Source organism: Lampetra planeri, chromosome 2, assembly GCF_965212315.1.
Source record: "Lampetra planeri chromosome 2, kcLamPlan1.2.h2, whole genome shotgun sequence".
NCBI lineage: Eukaryota > Metazoa > Chordata > Hyperoartia > Petromyzontiformes > Petromyzontidae > Lampetra > Lampetra planeri.
The window spans coordinates 6,091,086-6,114,836 of NC_136108.1; the positions used below are offsets into that span (position 1 = coordinate 6,091,086).

General features: G+C 50.3%; 1 protein-coding gene across 1 annotated transcript in view; it reads left to right on the plus strand.

The window, feature by feature from the left end:
• The first annotated feature begins 4,774 nt into the window (after positions 1-4,774).
• Positions 4,775-23,751, plus strand: part of LOC144725692 (N-chimaerin-like) — an 88,071-nt gene continuing 69,094 nt past the window's right edge. The window contains exon 1 of the mRNA XM_078604656.1: positions 4,775-5,115. Coding sequence (XP_078460782.1) covers positions 5,088-5,115 — 28 coding nt within the window. The 5' untranslated portion in view covers positions 4,775-5,087. The remainder of the gene's footprint in view (positions 5,116-23,751) is intronic.

Genomic DNA, 23,751 nt, shown 5'->3' on the forward strand with positions numbered 1-23,751 from the left:
TGGAATTATTGAAATATTTCAATATATATTCCTTTAACTGCAGCATCTGACGGCTTAATTACCCGGACAAAATGTTCACTCAATGTCCTTTCACAGCTCCTGACTGTTTAACACGTATATAGACCGTTATGAAGGGCGTTAATGCGGTATTTTTATTTAGTGGACCCAATAATGAATGTATCCCATTATACAACATGACACTTTTATAAGGGTTTAAACATTTTAATGGACAGTGTAACTTAACATCAAGAGCTGTGATTCATACTCCCGTCATTCTGATCAAAGAGCCATACAAATTGACGGGTGACTAAAACCCCCATAATGCATCATGCCTTCATTCTTTACTACCCTGCAGCTACTGACCTATTCGCCTTTTTGTCTGCAACGCGCGTGCCTCCACCCCCTCCTCCACTCATTGCCCCGCGTGTACAAATGAGGATGGATTCTCCCGAAACAAACTATGCATGAGAATCATCATCATCACATCATCATCGTTTACATCGTCCTGCCACTGTGCAAAGATTCGGCTTTCGTTCTGAACGCTCCTGAGGTGTTTCACAAGCCTCTCGATGGACGAGGCATGAGGGGCTGTGACCCTCTTTGCAGAGCGCCGGGTGGACAGGTCCCTTGCTGCACTTAAAATGAAAGAGGGTTTGAAACGCTAGAAATGCGCGTGGCGCCACGATGACATTTCCTATAAAGTCCGCATACATCATTTGAATTGCCCCAAATAAATTAGGTGTGTAACTGTGTTGACAGCTTAGACGTTGGATGGGGCATCAGCCGCTGTCTCGCAGTGTCTCGGGGTTTCTGTTCGGTTGGGGCGTGGCCGGTTCGCGTGGATTGTGAGAGTCACGCAGTATATTTATATAAAGCCAATAGTTAAGACAATATTTGGTGATGCTGTGTTGGCAGTGGTGCACAAGAAGAAATAACAAAAAAAAACTCAACACACTCGGCAGTAACACTACCTTAAAAGGAAAAAATAAAACGGGTTTATTGCCAGAAAGGGTAAAACCTTTTCTTATTTATTCATATTTTAATACTGGTTAAAAAGTCCCATTTTATATGTTTCCTCTGTCTGAAAATGAAAAATATGTTCTGCTTCTAAGGCAGTGCTGTTGTATTTTTTCTAAGGCAGTGATGTTGAGTTGCCCATGATTGATCGTGACTGATGATGATAATGATGAAGAGGCTATGGGGAACAGAAGCCTCTGTTTCAAGCGAGACCAGAATGGAATTCTAAAAACACCACACAGCAAACCAACCAAATTTTAAAATGAAAACAACATAAAAAACGCCAAAAGACAAACTGATTCCACATGTTCATTGCACTGTATTTCATTGTAAAGAGTGCAATAGAGGATAAACAGCACACACACCAGGCAAAATACATCCAAACAAAAATTGAATTATATTTACATTTAAATGAGGTATAAGATAAAGAATTAGATTTTCCTAAATATTTGTCATTCTTATTGCCCGAGTGGTGAATCTGGCAGCCCATTCAAAACTCGAACTCTGAAGGAAATGTCCTGAGATGTAAAGCAGATGTACATATTCCATATTTATTTGAGGAACTTGTCACGGCTTAAGTCCAAAGGGATTTGGGGTGGGGGGGGTGCTCGTCTGTAACGGGTCTTTCTCACACTGAAGTGCACAGCCAATGATTTTGAAGGCGTTATCAGCAGAGGTGTGGACTCGAGTCATGTGACTTGGACTCGAGTCAGACTCGAGTCATGAATTTGATGACTTGCGACTCGACTTGGACTTGCATAACAATGACTTTGTCCCACCTATGAGATGTGGACTCGAGTCATGTGACTTGGACTCGAGTCAGACTCGAGTCATGAATTTGATGACTTGCGACTCGACTTGGACTTGCATAACAATGACTTTGTCCCACCTATGAGATGTGGACTCGAGTCATGTGACTTGGACTCGAGTCAGACTCGAGTCATGAATTTGATGACTTGCGACTCGACTTGGACTTGCATAACAATGACTTTGTCCCACCTCTGGTTATCAGACACAACTGCATCAGATGCCAGTCCCTTATCGGTGGAATTCTACAACCGAGTGGTGATCAGCACAGTCGCTAATTCAGACTACAATGTGCCCCAGGATAACATTATTTTTTGATTGTCATGATAGCAGGTTTGGTCACAGCACCAACTTGGAGGATTCAATGAGATGTCAACGTTCATTGGACGCGAGGTTTTAATTTGTGATTTTGTGGACAGGTGTGACTTGTTTTGGGTTATTGATGCAGCCGCGTTGGGTTTGTCGGAGTGGGGGAGGAGGCCATGCCAGTTTTAAAGGAGGTTCATCAAAGAGGTTCGCTCCGAGTGGAATCTCATCTGGGAGTGAGTGGCACCAACATAATTACGGCAGAAAAAAATTGGGCTACTTATTAAGATTAGACAGGGCAGGCCACATCCATCATCAAATCCAGCAACTAAATAAATCAGTGGGCTCAATTTTTAATAGTGAATTGAAGTGTGCGTGCAGTGTATATAGCAGTGCTGTATTGCAATATGTAATGTATAGCATAATTATGATTATAATCAGCCATGGTTTATCCCCTGCTGGATGAAGGCCCTCCCAAGACCCTCATAGTTCAAAAATCCATGTGGCCTGCCGCACGCGAGCTAATGTAACCATCGCTTCCTTTGGCGGCCACGATGTTGACGTCTGTGATAAAAAAAAATTAACCCGTAAAAACAAAGTTTTTCACTATAAATCCTTTATATGCGTGGCGGCTAGAATCCTCTCGTCCTCTGGCTTGAGATGGCTGCCACCTATGGGTCAGATGATTGCCTGCCACCATTAAGCAATTGGTAATCAAATAACATTTATTTTTTCCTAAAAAGTGTAAAGTTTTGGAAAAAAAATTTCACGAAAATAAATTGTCACGCACAACGAGTCTGTGTGCAAAATGTCAGCTCGATTGGATCACGGGAAGTGGGTTACAAAACGACCGAAAGATTTGCACGGTCGTAAGCACGCAAGCAAGCAAGCAAGTGAACTTAATATAAAGGATTTTAAAAAAGCTTTACAGCTCATCGGATTTCTCCAGGATGAATAGAGATTCTGACTCCGATGTCTTATAGGCTTCACCGCTGGCCACCATCCCTTATAGTATATGTGTGTGCTGTGTCTCGTTTGTATAGCGTGTGTGATGTAATGCAGAGTGTACTCTGTCCAGTGTGTATTTTGTGGGTGTAAACTCTGTACTGTGTGCCGAATGTGTACTGTGTATATATGTTAAGAGTGTACTGAAATATGCTGTAGTAATGCAAATCCCTATCCTTACTGCATGTATGTGAAGTGTGTGTACTGTGTATTAATGGTCTACAGTATTGTGTGTGCTGTATCCAATCTATGCACTGCATACTGCTGTGTACTGCAAGTACTATAGATTAGTGTACTGCAATGTGTAATAGGCTGCTATGTATAGTGAAGTGCAATGGGTTTACCGTGTGGGCTATATGCGTGTACTGTATGTACTATATGCTGCAATGTGCTGTATTGTGTGTACTGCCTGTGTACTGCGTGTGCCGTGTGTGTACTAGAGTCTCTGTTTACTGTGTGCACTGTGAGTACTAACGTGTGTACTGCAGTGCCTGTGTTTTTGTACAGCAGTGCATGTGTACTGTGTGTACTGCGTGTACTGTGTGTGTACTGCAGTGCGTGTACTGTGTGTGTGTACTGTGTGTGTACTGTGTGCGTGTGCTGTGTGTGCTGTGTGTGTACTGTGTGTACTGTGTGTGTGCTGTGTGTGTACTGTGTGTGTGCACTGTGTGTGTGTACTGTGTGTGTACTGTGTGTACTGTGTGTGTGTACTGTGTGCGTGTACTGTGTGTACTGTGTGTGTACTGTGTGTGTGTACTGTGTGTACTGTGTGTGTACTGTGTGCGTGTACTGTGTGTGTACTGTGTGTATTGTGTGTACTGTGTGTGCTTTGTGTGTGTACTGTGTGTACTGTGTGTGTGTATTGTGTGTACTGTGTGTGTACTGTGTATGTACTGTGTGTGTACTGTGTGTGTGTACTGTGTGTGTGTAGTGTGTGTAGTGTGTGTACTGTGTGTGTGTACTGTGTGTGTGTACTGTGTGTACTATGTGTACTGTGTGTGTGTACTGTGTGTGTACTGTGTACTGTGTGTGTATGTACTGTGTGTACTGTGTGTGTATATTGTGTGTACTGTGTGTACTGTGTGTGTACTGTGTGTGTGTGTACTGTGTGTGTGTACTGTGTGTACTGTGTGTAGTGTGTGTAGTGTGTGTACTGTGTGTGTGTACTGTGTGTACTATGTGTACTGTGTGTGTGTACTGTGTGTACTATGTGTACTGCGTGTGTGTATACTGTGTGTGTACTGTGTACTGTGTGTGTGTATGTACTGTGTGTACTGTGTGTGTACTGTGTGCGCTGTTGCTGGCTGGGACCGCGTGCCGCTAGGGGGGGGTGGAGGAGGAGGAGGCGTCGTGCCGGGCCGCGTTGACGCGGAGGAGGCGGTGGTGGTGGTGGCGGAGCCCCGGGGCGAGCATCCATAGCAGCGGCGAGGCGACGCGCGGGCACGGGGAGGACGACGCGGGCTGGGGGAGACGGAGACACGGGGACGGGGACACGGGGAAGGACGACACGAGGTGGTGGGGAGACGCCGAGACGGAGACGCGGAGGACAACAGCAGCCGCAACAGCAGCAGCAGCAGCACGGGGAGACGCGGGGGGTGGGGGGGGGAGTTAAAGGGGGTGGTGGGGAGGGTGGCGAGAAGCAGACACAGCGACGGCGTAGCACACACGGAGAGAGACACGGGGACAGACACACGGGGAGACACGGGGGGACACAGGGAGACACGGAGAGACACAAAGACGCGCGGAGACACGCGGGGGCCACGCGTCGTCTCTGTGCCGGGAGGCGGCATGCGGCCCGCGTAGACACGCCGGGCCCCGGGGGAGAGGGGAGACACGGGGAGAGGCTCAGCAGCAGCAGCAGCAGAAGGAGGAGGCGGCCACGGGAGAGGAGGAGAGACGCGGGAGAGAGGGGAAGAGACACACGGACGGTGGAGGAGAAGGGACACGCCGACATGGCCGGGGTCATCAGAGCCTCGTCGGGTGAGCGTCGGAGCCTCATCACCCCCCCCCACTCCCCACCTGCATCCCGACTCCATCACCACCATCAGCAGCAGCACCATCATCAGCAGCAGCACCATCCTCATCATCATCAGCAGCACCATCCTCATCATCATCAGCAGCACCATCCTCATCATCAGCAGCAGCACCATCCTCATCAGCAGCACCATCATCATCAGCACCATCATCAGCAGCAGCACCATCATCATCAGCAGCAGCACCATCATCATCAGCAGCAGCACCATCATCAACAGCAGCATCATCATCAGCAGCACCATCATCATCATCAGCAGCACCATCATCATCATCAGCACCACCATCCTCATCATCATCAGCAGCACCATCCTCATCATCATCACCATCCTCATCATCATCACCATCATCATCAGCAGCACCATCATCATCAGCAGCACCATCAGCAGCACCACCATCAGCAGCTTCCATGGCCTCTCACGCTGTATCTCAACAACTTCGTCGTCGCGTCTCCGTCTCGCCCGAGCCCCGATCCCTCCACGCCGCTCCGACTCGCGGTCCGTGTCGTCGGATTCCGCCTCAAATCCACAACCAGATCTCGGGATCCCCGATCGCGTCCCATCACCGTCTGGCTGGCCTCCTCGTTTAGCCCATCTCGTTCTTCTCTCTCCATCTCTCTCCCCATCTCTCTCCCCAATATCTCTCCCCAATCTCTCTCCATCTCTCTCCCATCTCTCCCCATCTTTTCTCATCTCTCCCCATCTCTTCCCATCTCTCTTCCCATCTCTCTTCCCATCTCTCTCCCCATCTCTCTCCCCATCTCTCCCCATCTCTCCCCAATCTCTCCCCATCTTTTCTCATCTCTCCCCATCTTTTCTCATCTCTCCATCTCTTTCTCTCCATTTCTCTACCCAATCTCTCCTCATCTCTCTCCCCATCTCTCTCCCCAATCTCTCTCCCATCTCTCTCTCCCCATCTCTCCCCATCTCTCTCCCCATCTCTCTCCCCAATCTCTCTCCCATCTCTCCCCATCTTTTCTCATCTCTCCCCATCTTTTCTCATCTCTCCCCATCTCTCTCCCCATCTCTCTCCCCATCTCTCTCCCCATCTCTCTCCCCAACTCTCTCCCCAACTCTCCCCATCTCTCTCCCCATCTCTTCCCATCTCTCTCCCCAATCTCTCTCCCATCTCTCTCCCCATCTCTCCTCATCTTTTCTCATCTCTCCCCACCTCTCGCCTTCTCTCCAAACCTCTCCCCTTCTCTCCCATCTATCACCTTCTCCCCAAACTCTCCCCTTCTCTCCCATCTCTCCCCATCTCTCCCATCTCACCCCTTCTCCCCAAACCTCTCCCACCACCCAAGGTTATTTCTCACGTCCGTTCACCTACTCAGTGTCTCCCAGATTACCCCCCACCTCCCATCTCTCTCTCGTCCATCATCACCATCACCACAACCTTCTCTCATCATCCCCCTCTCTCGCTGAATGTTTCCGCGTTACCCTGGCAAGGGGCATTCCTCGTGCCTCTCAGGGTTGTTCTCCGCGCCTCCGTGCGAACTCGTGGCCTCGACATGTAACGCGCTTTACTTGTGCCCTTTGTGTGTCTGTACGTATCGGGAATTTTGCTGCATTTATAGCTGCCAAGGTTGCATCACGGTGCCTCTGTATGTGTACCGCACTGGTTGATCCATAGACGAGTGTTTCGTGACGACGAGTGTCCACCGGCGTTGTCATGTGTGCCGGCTTCGATCTGTGTGGCCAGTGGCCAAACGCTGAATTGTTGGGATCGATGTTGAACTTCTTTCGCACCGTACGTCGCCACACCGTGCTCATCGGAGGCGCGGTGTCCGCATGGGATTCTTGCGTCGGACACGCGCATCGCCACTTCTCTTTTAACCGAGTCTCTACGTTGTGTGTGTGATTGTGTTCTCGTGCATGTTAGTGGCACTTAAGAGTATGCACGTTAGTGTACGTATGTGTACTCGTGCATGTGCATTCGCTGGTACGTGTGAGTATCGGTGCGTTTATATAGGTCGACTCAGCCTCAAATGAGTACCTGTTGTGGCGCGTAAAAACATCACTAGGGAGACAAAGGCGGCCGGGCGTGGGGCTGGCAACCCACCCCCCTCGTGTGCCGTGCCGGCCTTCATCGGTGCTGCTCGCTAACGGCACTTGCCCCAAACAGTCTGTTAAGGCTACACGGGTGATCTTTGTCTTTGTTTATGTGGACCACCACATATCTATACGTGCACCTGTGCGTGTTGTGTACGCGCGCGTGTACACAATATGTGGCGTGTGCCCATCTGCTCACGTCAGGTACGAGTCGCTTTAGCACAGCCAAAAGAGTCCCAGCGGTGCGAGGTGATGGATGGAGAAGGCATTTTCCCCCCGCCCGCCCGCCCACCCTGTGTGTGTATGCAGCAGGCACCTGTGTGTGCAGCAGCAGCAGCATCAGCAAGCTGTCACGTCGGCGTGATGTGCTGGTCCCCTGAGCAAAGAGCGGGCAGGTCTCTTGGTTGGTCTTGAATGGGGCAGCCCCCCCCCCTGCTGCTGCTGCTGTGTACAGTGTGGCATTAATGAAGCGTGACCCCCTTCGAGGGGATAATGTCACGAGGTGACCTTTGCTCAATTAGAGACAGACGAACGCAGGCGATTCCACATCCGCACACTGTGCACGTGCCCCCCCCCCTCACCCCCCTCACCGATCGTTGACTGTCCCCCGTCAGCCGCATGCATCTCAATATTTGCCTTATTTGAAATCAGGTGACATTTTGGGGAAGGGGTTGGGTGGGGGGGTCTACGTTAGGACATGTCCCGACGACAACTATGTTGCAGCAGTTTAAACGTACGCCGTGGTGTGAACGGCGAATGGGCTGCGCAAGCTGGCGCTCCCATACACAACGACTCAGGCTATGAAGTCACCTTTACATGGAACCCAAATAACAGTCGCACACATATCCATCGTTACTTTGTAATATCAGAAGAATATTTTATTGGCAGGCGTTTCGGTCAACGACCCCTTTTTCGGCCGATGTACATGCGCCACAGAGTGTGGACAACTCTGGTGATTGGGCGGTGTGTAAGCGCACTACCCTGTGTCTAGGACATGGTGATCAGGATGTTTTTTGTCTCCATGCGAGAGCCCCATCAGGTCATCCTTGATCAACGAGGCACCGCCAAAGAGAGAGAAGAGAGCCCATAATGCTGCAACCAAAGGTGCAGTATTATGGCACGGAGAGCTGCAGTATCAGTATTCTAACTCGAAAGCCGGTAGCACCAAAGGCCATTTGGCTGAGCTCTCGGACAATGTTCAGTGCCATAAGCAAGGCCAGATTTGGAGGAAATCACCGTAATACTCCAAGATGTCTCGACACACACACACGCCTTGTCTGGGAACAGTGATCAACCGCGTGGTTTCTGAAGTTCCCATGTCACGCATCATCATTGTACTTCAAAGGGGGGGAGACGCTTCTGAAAGAACTATTTACAGCTTCCGCTGTAAGATGTGCAAATCTAATGGTAGACGATGGCTCTAAGATTGGGGGTGTACCTGCTGTGTCACGTCGCTTAAGGCGTGCGTATCCTCGGTGTGCTTTGGGAAGTTTACATGCTGTAGGATTCTTACAGCTAACTCATAGCGTTGGATAGAAATTGTTTCTCTGTGAAATATATCGTCATTTTTCCACCGGAATTCAGTGTTGCGATTGTTTATAGAACAACGGACGCCGGAGGCTAATACCCAAGTGTTAATATTTCTTCTCTTTGTGGTGTTGTACTTTCCAGGGTGCCCCCCGGGTTATTTAAAAGTCGCGCTTATGTTTTGCTGGCGCTGCGTGTTGAATAATAATTAGCAGATGGTCACGGGACGTGCCATTTGCAAGAGATAAGCACAATTCTATCAAACGCTTTGTTAGATGAGGCTTCCTCGGCACAGAACGCTGGGGAAATATAATTTTATACGGTCAAAATTAAAACACCGCAGCGAGCTAAAGGGAGTGTTTCATGATTTAAATCGATGCACGACAATTCCATTGCGTTGCGTTAAGTTTAACGAACGCGAATGCGGGCACAGGACTTTTGGTTGTGGAGACACGCAGAGTAGGAATCAATTCTCGGAGGTTCTGAGTGGCCGTTTCTACTTGGCCACAGCGAGAATCCTCACGCTAATGCCCCCTCGCACGTAAATCTCCTCCCGCATTTGCCAATTCTCGTGCCCGGCGTCTCCAGGTGGCTTCGGACGACTCGCTTGAGGGCACGCTTTGTGTGCACGCCACACTGTGCTGGCAGCATCACAATGACAACAGTCAGCGCGTGCTTGGCCCTGATGAGACAACAGAGTAGCTAATGAGTGTGCAGGACGTTGAACTGCACCAAGGGCCCACGGGGTGGAAGGGATCCAGACGTTAACAAGGGGGAGGGGCCCATTTCAAACCTTTGCAGCAGGGCCGGTGCCAAACGCGCTTACGGCCACTTCTATGCAACAACCGCCTGGCAAATCGAGAGCACGTGATGAAAGTTGCACCGTGTCGAGCACGCGTGCTTTTGACGCAGCGTCACAGCATTCCATACATTGAGGGGGTAGACGGCAGAGGTACGTTGTTAGCACACTCGCGTTCTTGTTTGTGTGGTGCCACCGGTGTAGAGGGGAGCACTAGGAGGAACGCTGCGTCGCCCTCCAGAAATGCTGCGTACATATGCCGCTACTGTAACGCACGGGCATTGCAGAGTCGAGACGAGAGTGGGACGATAAGTCACAAGATAGAAACAATGACCCGCTTTCTCTAGTTGGGGGTTTGTTTATAAAGGCACTGTCGACAGCTGCTATGCCGGGTTGAGTGTTCTTGGCTGCCTGGACGTGTGAACGCCTCGGAGCGTCCTCCGGCTGCGGGCGACTTCGGCGTGATTTACAATGAGAAAAGTTCACTGAATGGCTCCGTTAAATGTTTCAAAGCGTGGGGTTTGCAATTAATCGATTCATCCATTAAGATATAGTTTTTTTTTTACGCCGACGATACATTAATGGTGCATGTAATTAAACTGTTTCAGTGTTTTTTTATTCAAATTTTTATGGGTAACCTTTCTTTGGACCAATGATTCTGTGTGAAGTTGACAACAAATGAGAAAATACAAACCACAGAGATAGTACGGGTTGGACAACAATGGATGTAACGGGCCATTCACACAAGACAAAAATTACGTACGGGCACGCCATATTCCTGTACATATCTCTGTACATATCTATTTATGAAAATATGTCAATTTAGAAAATCCTTAGGTTGATCAAAGATTGACTTTTTTTTTGTATGTGCCTCGGCATTGCTGTTAAAGGCTGTGTTGTACTACGGCTCAAGTGGATGGGTTTCATGTGCCAAAGAGAGCCGAGTGTAAACACTCAAAGCAGCAGAAACTTCAAGGGCAATGAACCCAGCGATAATGAGCAAGTGAGAGAAAGTAGGCAAAGTAGCTTCTCGAAAAGGTTGAAAGCTCGCAACCCACATGTCTGTTGAAAAAATCACTTGTTAAGTCGAGCCGGCAATATAGTGTACACTAGCGGAAGTACCCGGCTTTGCCCGGGTGAAAAATATATTTCTTAAAAACCTTACATATATATACACAGATACCAAGGTATTGTCAAAGCCCGGTGGGCTGTTTGTACATTTCTCCACCAACAAATATATAATAGGCTTTCACAAGTCCAAAAAGTTGTAGAAAGTGGGGGGTAAATAGTTGATGTCAAAAGGTTTCCGAAAATTGTGGTCTCCCCCCCCCACCTCAAAAAATATCTTTACCCCTCGTAACCTTACATACAACAGAGGAAGTGGTATCTATTGACTCTGTAGTAGTGTCTACTGACTGTACCGTAGTATCTACTGAGCCAGTAGTAGCTACTGACTGTGTAGTAGTATTTAGTGACTGTAATAACTACTGACCATAGTAGTATTTACTGGGCCTACAGTAGTATCTACCGACTATATACTCGTAACGACTAACTGTATAGTATCTGCTGACTCTATAGTTGTATCCACTGACTATAGTAGTAACTACAAAATCTATAGCAGTATCTACTCACTCTATAATAGTATCTACTGACTCTAGTAGCTACTCACCGTAGCAGTATGTACTGACTGTATAGTAGTATATACTGACTGTAGCAGTATTGACTGACTGTAGTGGTATATACTGACTGTTTTAGTATTTACTATAGCGGTATCTACCAACTCGATAGCAGTATCTACTATCACTACAGCAGTGTATACCGACTGAGGTCGTACCTGCTATCACTACAGCAGTGCATACTGCTGTGTTGGTACCTGCAATGATTACAGCAGTGCATACTGCTGTGGTGGTATCTGCTATGATGAGAGGAGTACATATTGTGGTGGTGGTACCTGGTATGATAACAGCAGTGCATATTGACTGTACTCATCATTCACCCTCACCATTCACCACTCACAACTCACCCTTACCACTCATCCTCACCACTCACCACTCCCACTCACTATTCACCATTCACCCTCACAACTCACCACTCACCAACCTCTCTCACCAATCTCCCTCACCACTCACCCTCACCACTCACCCTCACCACTCACCAATCACCACTCACCCTCACCACTCACCCTCACCACTAACCCTCACCACTCTCACTCACCACTCTCCCTCACCACTCACCACTCACTCTCACCATTCACCCTCACCATTCAGCCTCACCACTCACCCTCACCACTCACCCTCACCACTCAACTTCACCCTCACTACTCACCATTCATCCTCACCAATCACCACTGACCAATCACCACTCACCACTCTCCACTAACCCTCACCACTCAACCTCACCACTCACCCTCAAAACTAACCACTCTCTCACCACTCAGCACTCACCCTCACCACTCACCCTCACCACTCACCCCTCACCGCTCACCACTCACCCATCACCACTCACAACCGCCACTCACCCTCACCACTCACCCTGACCACTCACCACTCATCCTCACCAATCACACCCTCACCAATCACCACTCACCCGCACTGCTCACCCTCACCACTCACGCTCACCCTCACCACTCACCCCTCACTAATCACCACTCATAACCGCCACTCACCACTCACCCTCAACACTCACCCTCAACACTCACCCTCACCACTCACCGTCACCACTCACCGTCACCACTCACCCTCACTACTCACCACTCATCCTCACCAATCACACCCTCAACAATCACCACTCACCCTCACCACTCACCCTCACCACTCACTCTCACCACTCACCACTCACCCTCACAACAACCACTCACCCTCACCGCTCAGCACTCACCCTCACTACTCACCCTCACCACTCACCACTAATCCTCACCAATCACACCCTCACCAATCACCACTCACCCTCACCACTTGCCACTGACCCTCATCACTCACCCTCACCACTCACCCTCACAACAACCACTCACCCTCACTACTCATCCTCACCAATCGCACCCTCACCACTCACCCTCACTGCTCACCCTCACCGCTCACCACTCAACCTCACCCTCACCACTCACGCTCACCCTCACCACTCACCTCTCACTAATCACCACTCACAACTGCCACTCACCCTCCCCACTCACCCTCACCACTCACCCTCACCAATCACCAATCACCACTCACCCTCACCACTCACCCTCACCATTCACCCTCACCACTCACCCTCACCATTCACCCTCACCACTCTCCCTCACCACTCTCCCTCACCACTCACCCTCACCACTCACCAGTCACGCTCACCACTCACCCTCACTACTCACCACTCACCCTCAACACTCACCCTCACCGCTCACCACTCACCCTCAACACTCACCCTCACCGCTCACCCTGACCACTCACCACTCATCCTCACCAATCACATCCTCACCAATCACCACTCACCCTCACCACTCACGCTCACCCTCACCACTCAACCCTCACTTATCACCACTCACAACCGCCACTCACCCTCACCACTAACCCTCACCACTCACCCTCACCACGCACCCTCACAACAACCACTCACCCTCACAACAACCACTCACCCTCACTACTCACCCTCACCACTCATCCTCACCAATCACACCCTCACCAATCACCACTCACCCTCACTGCTCACCACTCAACCTCACCACTCACGCTCACCCTCACCACTCACCCCTCACTAATTACCACTAACAACCGCCACTCACCCTCCCCACTCACCCTCACCACTCACCCTCACCAATCACCACTCACCCTCACCACTTACCACTCACCCTCACCACTCACTACTCACCCTCACCACTCTCCCTCACCACTCTCCCTCACCACTCTCCCTCACCACTCTCCCTCACCACTCTCCCTCACCACTCACCCTCACCAATCACCACTCACCCTCACCACTTACCACTCACCCTCACCACTCACTACTCTCCCTCACCATTCTCCCTCACCACTCTCCCTCACCACTCACGCTCACCACTCACCCTCACTACTCACCCTAACCACTCACCACTCACCCTCAACACTCACCCTCACCGCTCACCACTCACCCTCACCACTCACCATGACCACTCACCACTCATCCTCACCAATCACACCCTCACCAATCACCACTCACCCTCACTGCTCACCCTCACCGCTCACCCTCACCACTCACCCTAACCACTCACGCTCACCCTCACCACTCACCCCTCACTAATCACCACTCACAACCGCCACTCACCCTCACCACTCAGCACTCACCCTCACCACTCACCCTCACTACTCACCACTCATCCTCACCAATCACACCCTCAACTATCACCACTCACCCTCACCACTCACGCTCAACACTCACCCTCACCACTCATGCTCACCACTAACCCTCACCACTCACCCTCACCACTCACTAATCACCTCTCACAACCGTCACTCACCCTCACCACTCACTCTTACCACTCACCCTCACCACTCACCCTCACAACAACCACTCACCCTCACAACAATCACTCACCCTCACTACTCACCCTCACCACTCATCCTCACCAATCACACCCTCACCAATCACCACTCACCCTCACTGCTCACCACTCAACCTCACCCTCACCACTCACGCTCACCCTCACCACTCACCCCTCACTATTCACCACTAACAACCGCCACTCACCCTCCCCACTCACCCTCACCCTCACCAATCACCACTCACCCTCACCACTCACCCTCACCACTCACCCTCACCACTCACCCTCACCACTCACCCTCACCACTCACCCTCACCACTCACCCTCACCACTCACCCTCACCACTCACCCTCACCCTCACCACTCACCCTCACCACTTACCACTCACCCTCACCACTCACCACTCACCCTCACCACTCACCCTCACCACTCACCCTCACCACTCACCCTCACCACTCAACCTCACCCTCACCACTCACCTCACCACTCACCCTCACCACTCACCCTCACCACTCACCCTCACCTCTCAACCTCACCCTCACCACTCACCCTCACCACTTACCACTCACCCTCACCACTCACAGCTCACTCTCACACTCACACTCACTCTCACCACTCACACTCACTCTCACCACTCACACTCACTCTCACCACTCACACTCACTCTCACCACTCACACTCACTCTCACCACTCACACTCACTCTCACCACTCACTCTCTCCACTCACACTCACCCTCACCAATCACCACTCTCCCTCACCACTCTCCCTCACCACTCTCCCTCACCACTCTCCCTCACCTCTCCCTCACCACTCTCCCTCACCACTCTCCCTCACCACTCTCCCTCACCACTCTCCCTCACCACTCTCCCTCACCACTCCCTCACCACTCTCCCTCGACCACTCTCCCTCACCACTCTCCTCACCACTCTCCCTCACCACTCTCCCTCACCACTCTCCCTCACCACTCTCCCTCACCACTCTCCCTCACCACTCTCCTCACCACTCTCCCTCACCACTCTCCCTCACCACTCTCCCTCACCACTCTCCCTCACCACTCTCCCTCACCACTCTCCCTCACCACTCTCCCTCACCACTCTCCCTCACCACTTCTCCCTCACCACTCTCCCTCACCACTCTCCCTCACCACTCTCCCTCACCACTCTCCCTCACCACTCTCCCTCACCACTCTCCCTCACCACTCTCCCTCACCACTCTCCCTCACCACTCTCCCTCACCACTCTCCCTCACACTCTCCCTCACCACTCTCCTCACCACTCTCCCTCACCACTCTCCCTCACCACTCTCCCGCACCACTCTCCCTCACCACTCCACCACTCTCCCTCACCACTCTCCCTCACCACTCTCCCTCACCACTCTCCTCACCACTCTCCCTCACCACTCTCCCTCACCACTCTCCTCACCACTCCTCCCTCACCACTCTCCCTCACCACTCTCCCTCACCACTCTCCCTCTACCACTCTCCCCTCACCACTCTCCCTCACCACTCTCCCTCACCATCTCTCCCTCACCACTCTCCCTCACCACTCTCCCTCACCACTCACCTCTCCCTCACCACTCTCCCTCACCACTCTCCCTCACCACTCTCCCCTCACCACTCTCCCTCACCACTCTCCCTCACTCTCCCTCACCACTCTCCCTCACCACTCTCCCTCACCACTCTCCCTCACCACTCTCCCTCACCACTCTCCCTCACCACTCTCCCTCACCACTCTCCCCTCACCACTCTCCCTCACCACTCTCCCTCACCACTCTCCCTCACCACTCTCCCTCACCACTCTCCCTCACCACTCTCCCTCACCACTCTCCCTCACCACTCTCCCTCACCACTCTCCCTCACCACTCTCCCTCACCACTCTCCCTCACCACTCTCCCTCACCACTCACCTCTCCCTCACCACTCTCCCTCTCTCCCTCACCACTCTCCCTCACCACTCTCCCTCACCACTCTCCCTCACCACTCTCCCTCACCACTCTCCCTCACCACTCTCCCTCACCACTCTCCCTCACCACTCTCCCTCACCACTCTCCCTCACCACTCTCCCTCACCACTCTCCCTCACCACTCTCCCTCACCACTCTCCCTCACCACTCTCCCTCACCACTCTCCCTCACCACTCTCCCTCACCACTCTCCCTCACCACTCTCCCTCACCACTCTCCCTCACCACTCTCCCTCACCACTCTCCCTCACCACTCTCCCTCACCACTCTCCCTCACCACTCTCCCTCACCACTCTCCCTCACCACTCTCCCTCACCACTCTCCCTCACCACTCTCCCTCACCACTCTCCCTCACCACTCTCCCTCACCACTCTCCCTCACCCTCACCACTCTCCCTCACCCTCACCACTCTCCCTCACCACTCTCCCTCACCACTCTCCCTCACCACTCTCCCTCACCACTCTCCCTCACCACTCTCCCTCACCACTCTCCCTCACCACTCTCCCTCACCACTCTCCCTCACCACTCTCCCTCACCACTCTCCCTCACCACTCTCCCTCACCACATGTTAAGGGCGATCCTAAAGGAATCTACAACCATCGATGATTCCTTTGCGCGATTCAAAGAATCGATTCCTGGCGCATAGGTTTCCATTTTTAATTACAGAGTTTTATTTTCATTGTTATGTTATGTTTTAAAGTTTTCAGGAGTTTTTAATTATATTTTAGCCCCGGTCAACGCCGGATATTTCCCATTCGTAGCAGTTTATATCAACTCTATAACCAACTTATATTAAACGGAAATAAGGCGATTCTAAATGAATCTACAACCTTCGATTCCTTTTCGCGATTCAGAGAATCGATTCTTGGCGCGGTCGGGTTTAGAGTTTTAATTACGCAGTTGTATTTTCATTGGGATGTTATGTTTTAAAGTTTTCAGAAGATTTTAAATGTATTTTCCCCCGGGCAACGCTGGGTATATCGAGTTTATACCACAAAGTCGTCGCCTGACAGAGTTGCGTGTCGAGGCCTAGTACCGTGCAGAGCCTCCGGCCTCGCCTAGATTGCCCACCCGGCTGAGGCTGGGTACTGGGGCCGTTAACCCCCCCCCCCCCGCGCTACAATAATACTGTCTAATCGCTATAATTTTATTATCTACCGACCCTATAATAGTAATTGCACACATTGGGGTGGGGGGGGGGAGTGAAGAGGACGTGAAACTTTGATGAATTTACCTCAGAGTCGCGTGTTAATGCGTGCGCATATTTTTTACGGGAATTAAAAATGGCGTCCATCCCGCAGCGAAGTTGTTGCTACCTGTTGCCAGGGGCAACTGCCGTGGTAAACCAAACGGACCAATCGTGTCTCGCAAATCCCTCACATTTCGTCCAATGAAACCGCGTATGGTCCGGCGACACACAGACACACAGACAGACAGACAGATTTGCGATTTTATATATATAGATTACCAATTGCTTAATGGTGGCAGACAATCATCTGACCCATAGGTGGCAGCCATCTCAAGCCAGAGGACGAGAGGACTCTAGCCGCCCGTTTCAAAGACCAATGTGGGCTGGGTTGTGGCCCATTGAACAAGCATATAAAGGATTTATAGTGAAAAACTTTGTCTTTATGGGTTAATTTTTTTCCTCCTTCAGAGAGGGGGGGGGGTCGTATTTCAGTTGAATCGAGGGAGTGACGCTGAGCGGTAAGTGCGTCTCCACACCCCGGTTGCGTCCAGCTGCCTTGCAACTGCACATGCCGAGGAATGGCTCAGACAGTGATGGTCACATATTTCGGTGACCATGGCAAGGAATAGAAGCATTGCATATTTTGACTATAGTCTGAGTTTCGATTTAAAGCTTTCGTGACTGCAGGGATTCATCTTCTTGGTTCTTTCGGTAAAGTCACGTAGAAGGGAAGTAATAAAATAATTATTTTATTATGTTTTATTTTTATTATTTTATTACTTCCCTTCTACGTGACTTTACCGAAAGAACCAAGAAGATATAGTCTGAGTGTTTTTTACTTCTAAATGCAACAAAATATATATATATTTTTAAAGTGGCTTGACTGCAACGACTCATGAAATCTCAACGATTCACTGCCAACGCATCCATTAGGGTGATCGATATGCGGCTTGAATGACATATTTGGCGAGAAATTAAGATACTTTTTTCTTGTTCAAAGTGTAGTGCGCGTCGGTAATTAAAGAGAGAGGCTATATAAGCGGAGTTGAGAACTCTGCCTAAGCAAGGCGATTAATCATTAATGAGGTGCACTTGAAGGATGTGGCCTTTATCGCAATCTGGATATCGAATGTAACGCATTAAACCCGTCGTGCTCTCAAGGAAGCCCGCTCTCGCGTGATAAAGGGATGTGCCCGCTTAAGCCCTCTGCGAAAAACCAACCCCCCCCCTCTTCCCGCACCTGTGTTTCCGCCGTGAAATACATCCCAGCCGACCCACACACCTCCGCCGCCGTACGGAGAAGCCCGCTGCTCGCGCCAACGGTGGGAATTCACCAAGAGGAACGATTTTCGTGTTGTCGTTGTTGTTGTGGTGGTGGTGCTTGTTGTTGTTGTTCATGCGAAGAGCAATGCGGAATTTCGCCCGGCAATTATAAAAGCCGTTAACAGGGTACATGTTGACGGTCCCCGCATCGTTTGGCGCCAAGCGTCGTGCGATCGAGGAAGAGTGAACGCACGACGAGGGGTCGTGCCAGAGGTCGCAACCGGGTACCCGATACCCGTACCCTACCCGATACCCGGCTACCCGTACCCGGCCGGGTACGGGTACCCGTTTGCGACCCTGGTGCGGCCGGGTACGGGTACGGGTAGGCCGTGAGTCACTGGTGAGTAACCGTTTGTCACTCATTTCGGGTAGGGTACGGGTAGCGGCCGGGTACGGGTACCCGTACGCTACCTGTACCCGTACCCGGCCGGGTACGGGTACCCGTTTGCGACCCTGGTGCGGCCGCGTACGGGTACGGGTAAGGAATCAAAACCCGTTTGCGACCTCTGGGTGGTGCTTTGAATGGTGGTGCAGGTGCGCGGGCTCGGGTCTCGCTGAGGGCTGCACAGATGGAGGGGGCCGTGGGGGTTTTCTTGTGACGAGCTCCGGCGACTCTCGCTCAACATGAATTTTTCACGGTGTGCGCGCGTGCACACATCGAGATGCCTTCGCATTATCTCCCCCCCCCCCCCCGTCAGAGCCCTAGTCGTAGTCCATATTCCCCCGCACCTCCGATTAGCACGGTTGGCTACGTGCGGTGCGAAAGAAGTTCAACACGCGTGCACAGCGCATACGTGTGTAGGCCGCAGCGATGGCGCGGCGACGCTTTTCTCGCGGTGTGCGTCGTGGGGCCGTCCATAAATGACGTCACGCACATGGGGGGGGGGGTCAGACATTTGTGACGATGTGTGACAAGGGGGGTGGGGGGGTTGAGAAATGTGACGTCACATCAAAATTCGCAACTTTAAATAAATATAGACAACACGTTCTGCTTAATTAAATAGACTTTTTAATAAATGCTTTCTCCTACAACATCAGATTGCAGCGCCACATTAAATACGCACGACAATGACAATAGTTTAAAGCGATTTGAAGCATGTTTTATTTGGGGGGGGGGCAGAGCTTTGTGACGTCATATTTGAGGGGGGGGGGGGTCTGACTTTTTGTGACGCCGTGTGACCACGGGGGGGTCAAAAATCGTTCAAAATCGCGTGACGTCATTTATGGACGGCCCCCGTGTCCCGGTGTGCGTCGTGTTCCGGTGCGAGGTCTTCGTGGTCTGCTGTGCAGAGCTGATGGAGATTGATGCCTGCTGCGTGGAATTATCTCGGGGGACCTCTTTTTTTTTTGGCCGGTATCAAAAATGATAAGACAAAGAAGTAGAGGCTTCGTCAGAGGAAGTTTGTTTGCGTTTTTTTGACAGCAAGTATGTGTGGCCAATGCAAGACTTTGATTGCCTTGCAACGGGTGTTTAGACATCTTTACACCCCCTGTTTTATTGCCACAAAGGGGAAAGCCTTTTCCTATTTTTTCATCATGTGTGGAATTACTCGGGTGTCGGAATGATTTTTTTAATGTTGATTTTACAAGTTTGATGTGACTGACACTGGTGATTTAAAAACAAAAATGCTGTGTTTCCTTAGCGTCGGTGTTTTTCTTGTTTCCCTGAAAGCTGCAGTGCAGAATTGTATAAAATCAATACAATAAAGCCACCGTCGGTAGGGCAAAACGTGCGGAGTGTAGTGTATCTCTGTCGCAAGTGATGTCACTCAAGTCGTCAGCTTGATTTCAGTCTATTATTAGTGCACAACGAGCCTTCAAAAGCAGGATTCACGTTGCCTCGGTTGGCACAACCATTTTATCTTCTTGTTTCTCACATGCTTCCTCCGCTCCTGGTATGTTAGAGTCAGATGATACTCAATCTTGTATCCCCAGCGAGAGTTGTTTAATCAGAGGGCTCTGCAGCTGTCCCACTCGTCACCGCGGATATTTCCAAATTAATCAGCCTGGGATAGTGTGGTTGGGGGCTGTGGCTAGGGATGGCAAGGTTTGCGTCTGCATGGACATCATGGTTATGGGTGCAGGGAGTAGTGCTAAGTGCACGGTTGGCTCATGTGGTTCGTGAGCGGGGCTTGTGACTGCCGCCTGGCAAGTGTTGTTATGGCCAGTGCTAGGGCTGGTGGCTGTCATTGGGCGTAGTGGTAGGGACTTGTGACTGGGTTAGCGAGTTAGTTCGTAGAAAAGGAACGTTTGAAGTGTGCTCCGTGTGATTTCCTGGTGGACGAGTCGTTAGGATTCGGCGCTCTCAGAAGTGTGCTCCATATTATTGGTTCTTTAGGTAAAGTCACGTAGAAGGGAAATAATAAAAATAAAACATTATAAAATTCTCATGACGTTTCGGCCACAACGCAAGGACGGCTGATTGCGTTGTGGCCGAAACGTCGTGATAATTTTATAATGTTTTATTATTGTATTATTTCCCTTCTACGTGACTTTACCGAAAGAACCAAGAATATGAATCCCTGCAGTCACGAAAGCTTTAAATCGAAATTTAAGTGTGCTCCAGTTCAATAAGGAGCGTCGCTCATCGGCTGTGTCAGGAGCGAAGTTTGCTTGCCAGCTCAGCGGGTGCCTCCTATGGGGGTGGTGGTGGCGGAGGGGGGGGGGCTAAGCACGTCGCCATCGTAATTTCATTGGACTTAATGCCACGTCATTTCTTAGTCTCTATGCCATTTGATGTCCTTTTGTCCACTCTTGCGTTTGGTACATACGTTTGTTCATTTGTCATATTAGGATGCCTTCGCCGAGCTGTGCGAGACCCCGGGGCACTTTGAGGAGTTAGATGCTGTGTGATGCAGGATGGCAGACCATTTGCCATGCATGGTTTGAGATGGAGATGGGATATGAAATGTGAAAAATAGTCGAGCGTAAAAAAAATATCAAAACATCCCCAGTGTTAACAACGGCTCGCGTTAACGCCTTCAAGAGAGTCGCCCACAGCGGCGTGTGGGAAGTTTGAGTCGGGCCCTGCACGTGGGTGGCGGCACATGGGGTGCGTGTTCACGGGCCCTGCTTTGGGAAGCTGTAGTTACACTTGCACGTTGAACTTCTTTTGCACCGTACGTAGCCAACCACGCTGATCGGAAGTGCGGAGGGAAAGGTCAACAAACTCGACAAGGCAAAAGCGGTTCTCAAGAAATTAATATCGGAAGGAAGAGAGTGTACCGGACGGCCGCAGAAGCGCATCTGAAAGCGCCACGCGATGCGAGTGACCGTTTTTGTTCGATGAGGTTTGCCAAAAGCCACTGCTGCTGCGAGGATGATCCATAAATGACGTCACGCAATTTTGGACGATTTTTGACCCCCCCCGCCCCCTCGTCACACGTCATCACAAAAAGTCAGACCCCCCCTCAAATATGACGTCACAAAGCTCTGCCCCCCCCCCCAAAAAAAAAAACATGCTTCAAATCGCTTTAAACTATTGTCATTGTAGTGCGTATTTAATGTGGCGCTGCACTCTAATGTTGTAGGAGAAAACATTTAGTAAAAAGTCTATTTAATTAAGTAGAACGTGTTGTTTATATGTATTTAAAGTTACGCATTTTGATGTGACGTCACATTTCCCAACCCCCCCCCCGCCTCGTCACACATCGTCACAAATGTCTGACCCCCCCCCCCCCTAGGTGCGTGACGTCATTTATGGACGGCCCCTTACGGGCAATGATCGATGTTTCGTTGTACTTTTTAAAATCCTTTATATTAAGGTCGCTTGCTTGCGTGCTTGCGTGCTTGCTTGCTTGCTTACGACCGTGCAAATCTTTCGGTCGTTTTTTAACCCACTTCCCATGATCCAATCGAGCTGATATTTTCCACACAGACTCGTTGTGCGTGACAATTAATTTTCGTGAAAATTTTTTTGCAAAATGTTACACTTTTTAGGGGCAGACAATCATCTGACCCATAGGTGGCAGCCATCTCAAGCCAGAGGACGAGAGGACTCTAGCCGCCACGCATATAAAGGATTTATAGTGATAAACTTTGTTTTTACGGGTTAATTTTGTGCTTTTAACCGATTCAATATGAAAAGGGTCGCGTTGGCAGCAGAGTACTATCATTGGCGTGAAAGTTGTGCAACTGCACCGCACAGACCTCACAATCATCATCAGCAGCCATGGTCAATCCACTGCTGGATGAAGACCTCTCCAAGCCATCGCCATCTCACACGATCCTGCGGTGTACTGCAGAGTACTCATCTGGTCCAACACCATGTGAGACTAGGCTCTAAGGAAAGCTGTTTCGGGTGTGGACCAATCAACTTCAAGGACAGTGCACATTATAGGAGTTATGTTTTTTGTTTGCATTATGACTGCAGGTATTGTGGTCTATGTAAACATGACTCCTTGTAAAAAAGGTGTCAGTTTTGTTGCCAGATAGAAGGGTATAAAACCAATTATCATATTTTTACTGGCAAATGAGGTTCCCATAGTGTAGATGCTTGCCCCGAGCTCTCATACTCTGATGGTGCATTGTCTTTGAGTTGTGCGCCTTTTGCCGTCATCTGATCCAACCCATGTGAGACTAGGCTCTAAGGAAAGCTGTCTCGGGTGTGGACCAATCAACTTCAAGGACAGTGCACATTATCAGAGTTATGTTTTTTGTTTGCATTATGACTGCAGGTATTGTGGTCAATGCAAACATGACTCCTTGTAAAAAAGGTGTCAGTTTTGTTGCCAGATGGAAGGGTAAAAAAACAATTATCAGTACTATTCTTGTACAGTATATTTAATTTTGTATTTATTTTAGCCTCCTACACCGGTCTGTGAACGAGCGTCTTGAGGTGAGGCTGCATTTAGATGCCATGAAATTTGTACTATAACAACTCATTTTCCTCTCTGATCCTGATTTTCCGAAATGTGATTATTTGCCTCCACATAACCACCGGCTGTCCACTCCTTCCGCGCGGTCTGAAGAGCTCTGATGTGGATTCGAATGGTCCTCGGCGATATTTTGAAGGCAGGCGTGGGTTGCGAGATTGTGTTTGTTGTAAAACTGGTTCCACTTGCTGTGGCACGGAAAACTATAGTGTTCCACAGAACGCTATGCCTTGGTGTTATAATTAAAGCATTTGTGAGTCGCTACGGTTTAACACAGCTAGTACGGTAATTTGAAACATGTATGTAATCATCATTCTTGACATCGTTTTCATCGTCACCATATTTACCAGGTAAAGCCCACTGAGCTGTATAG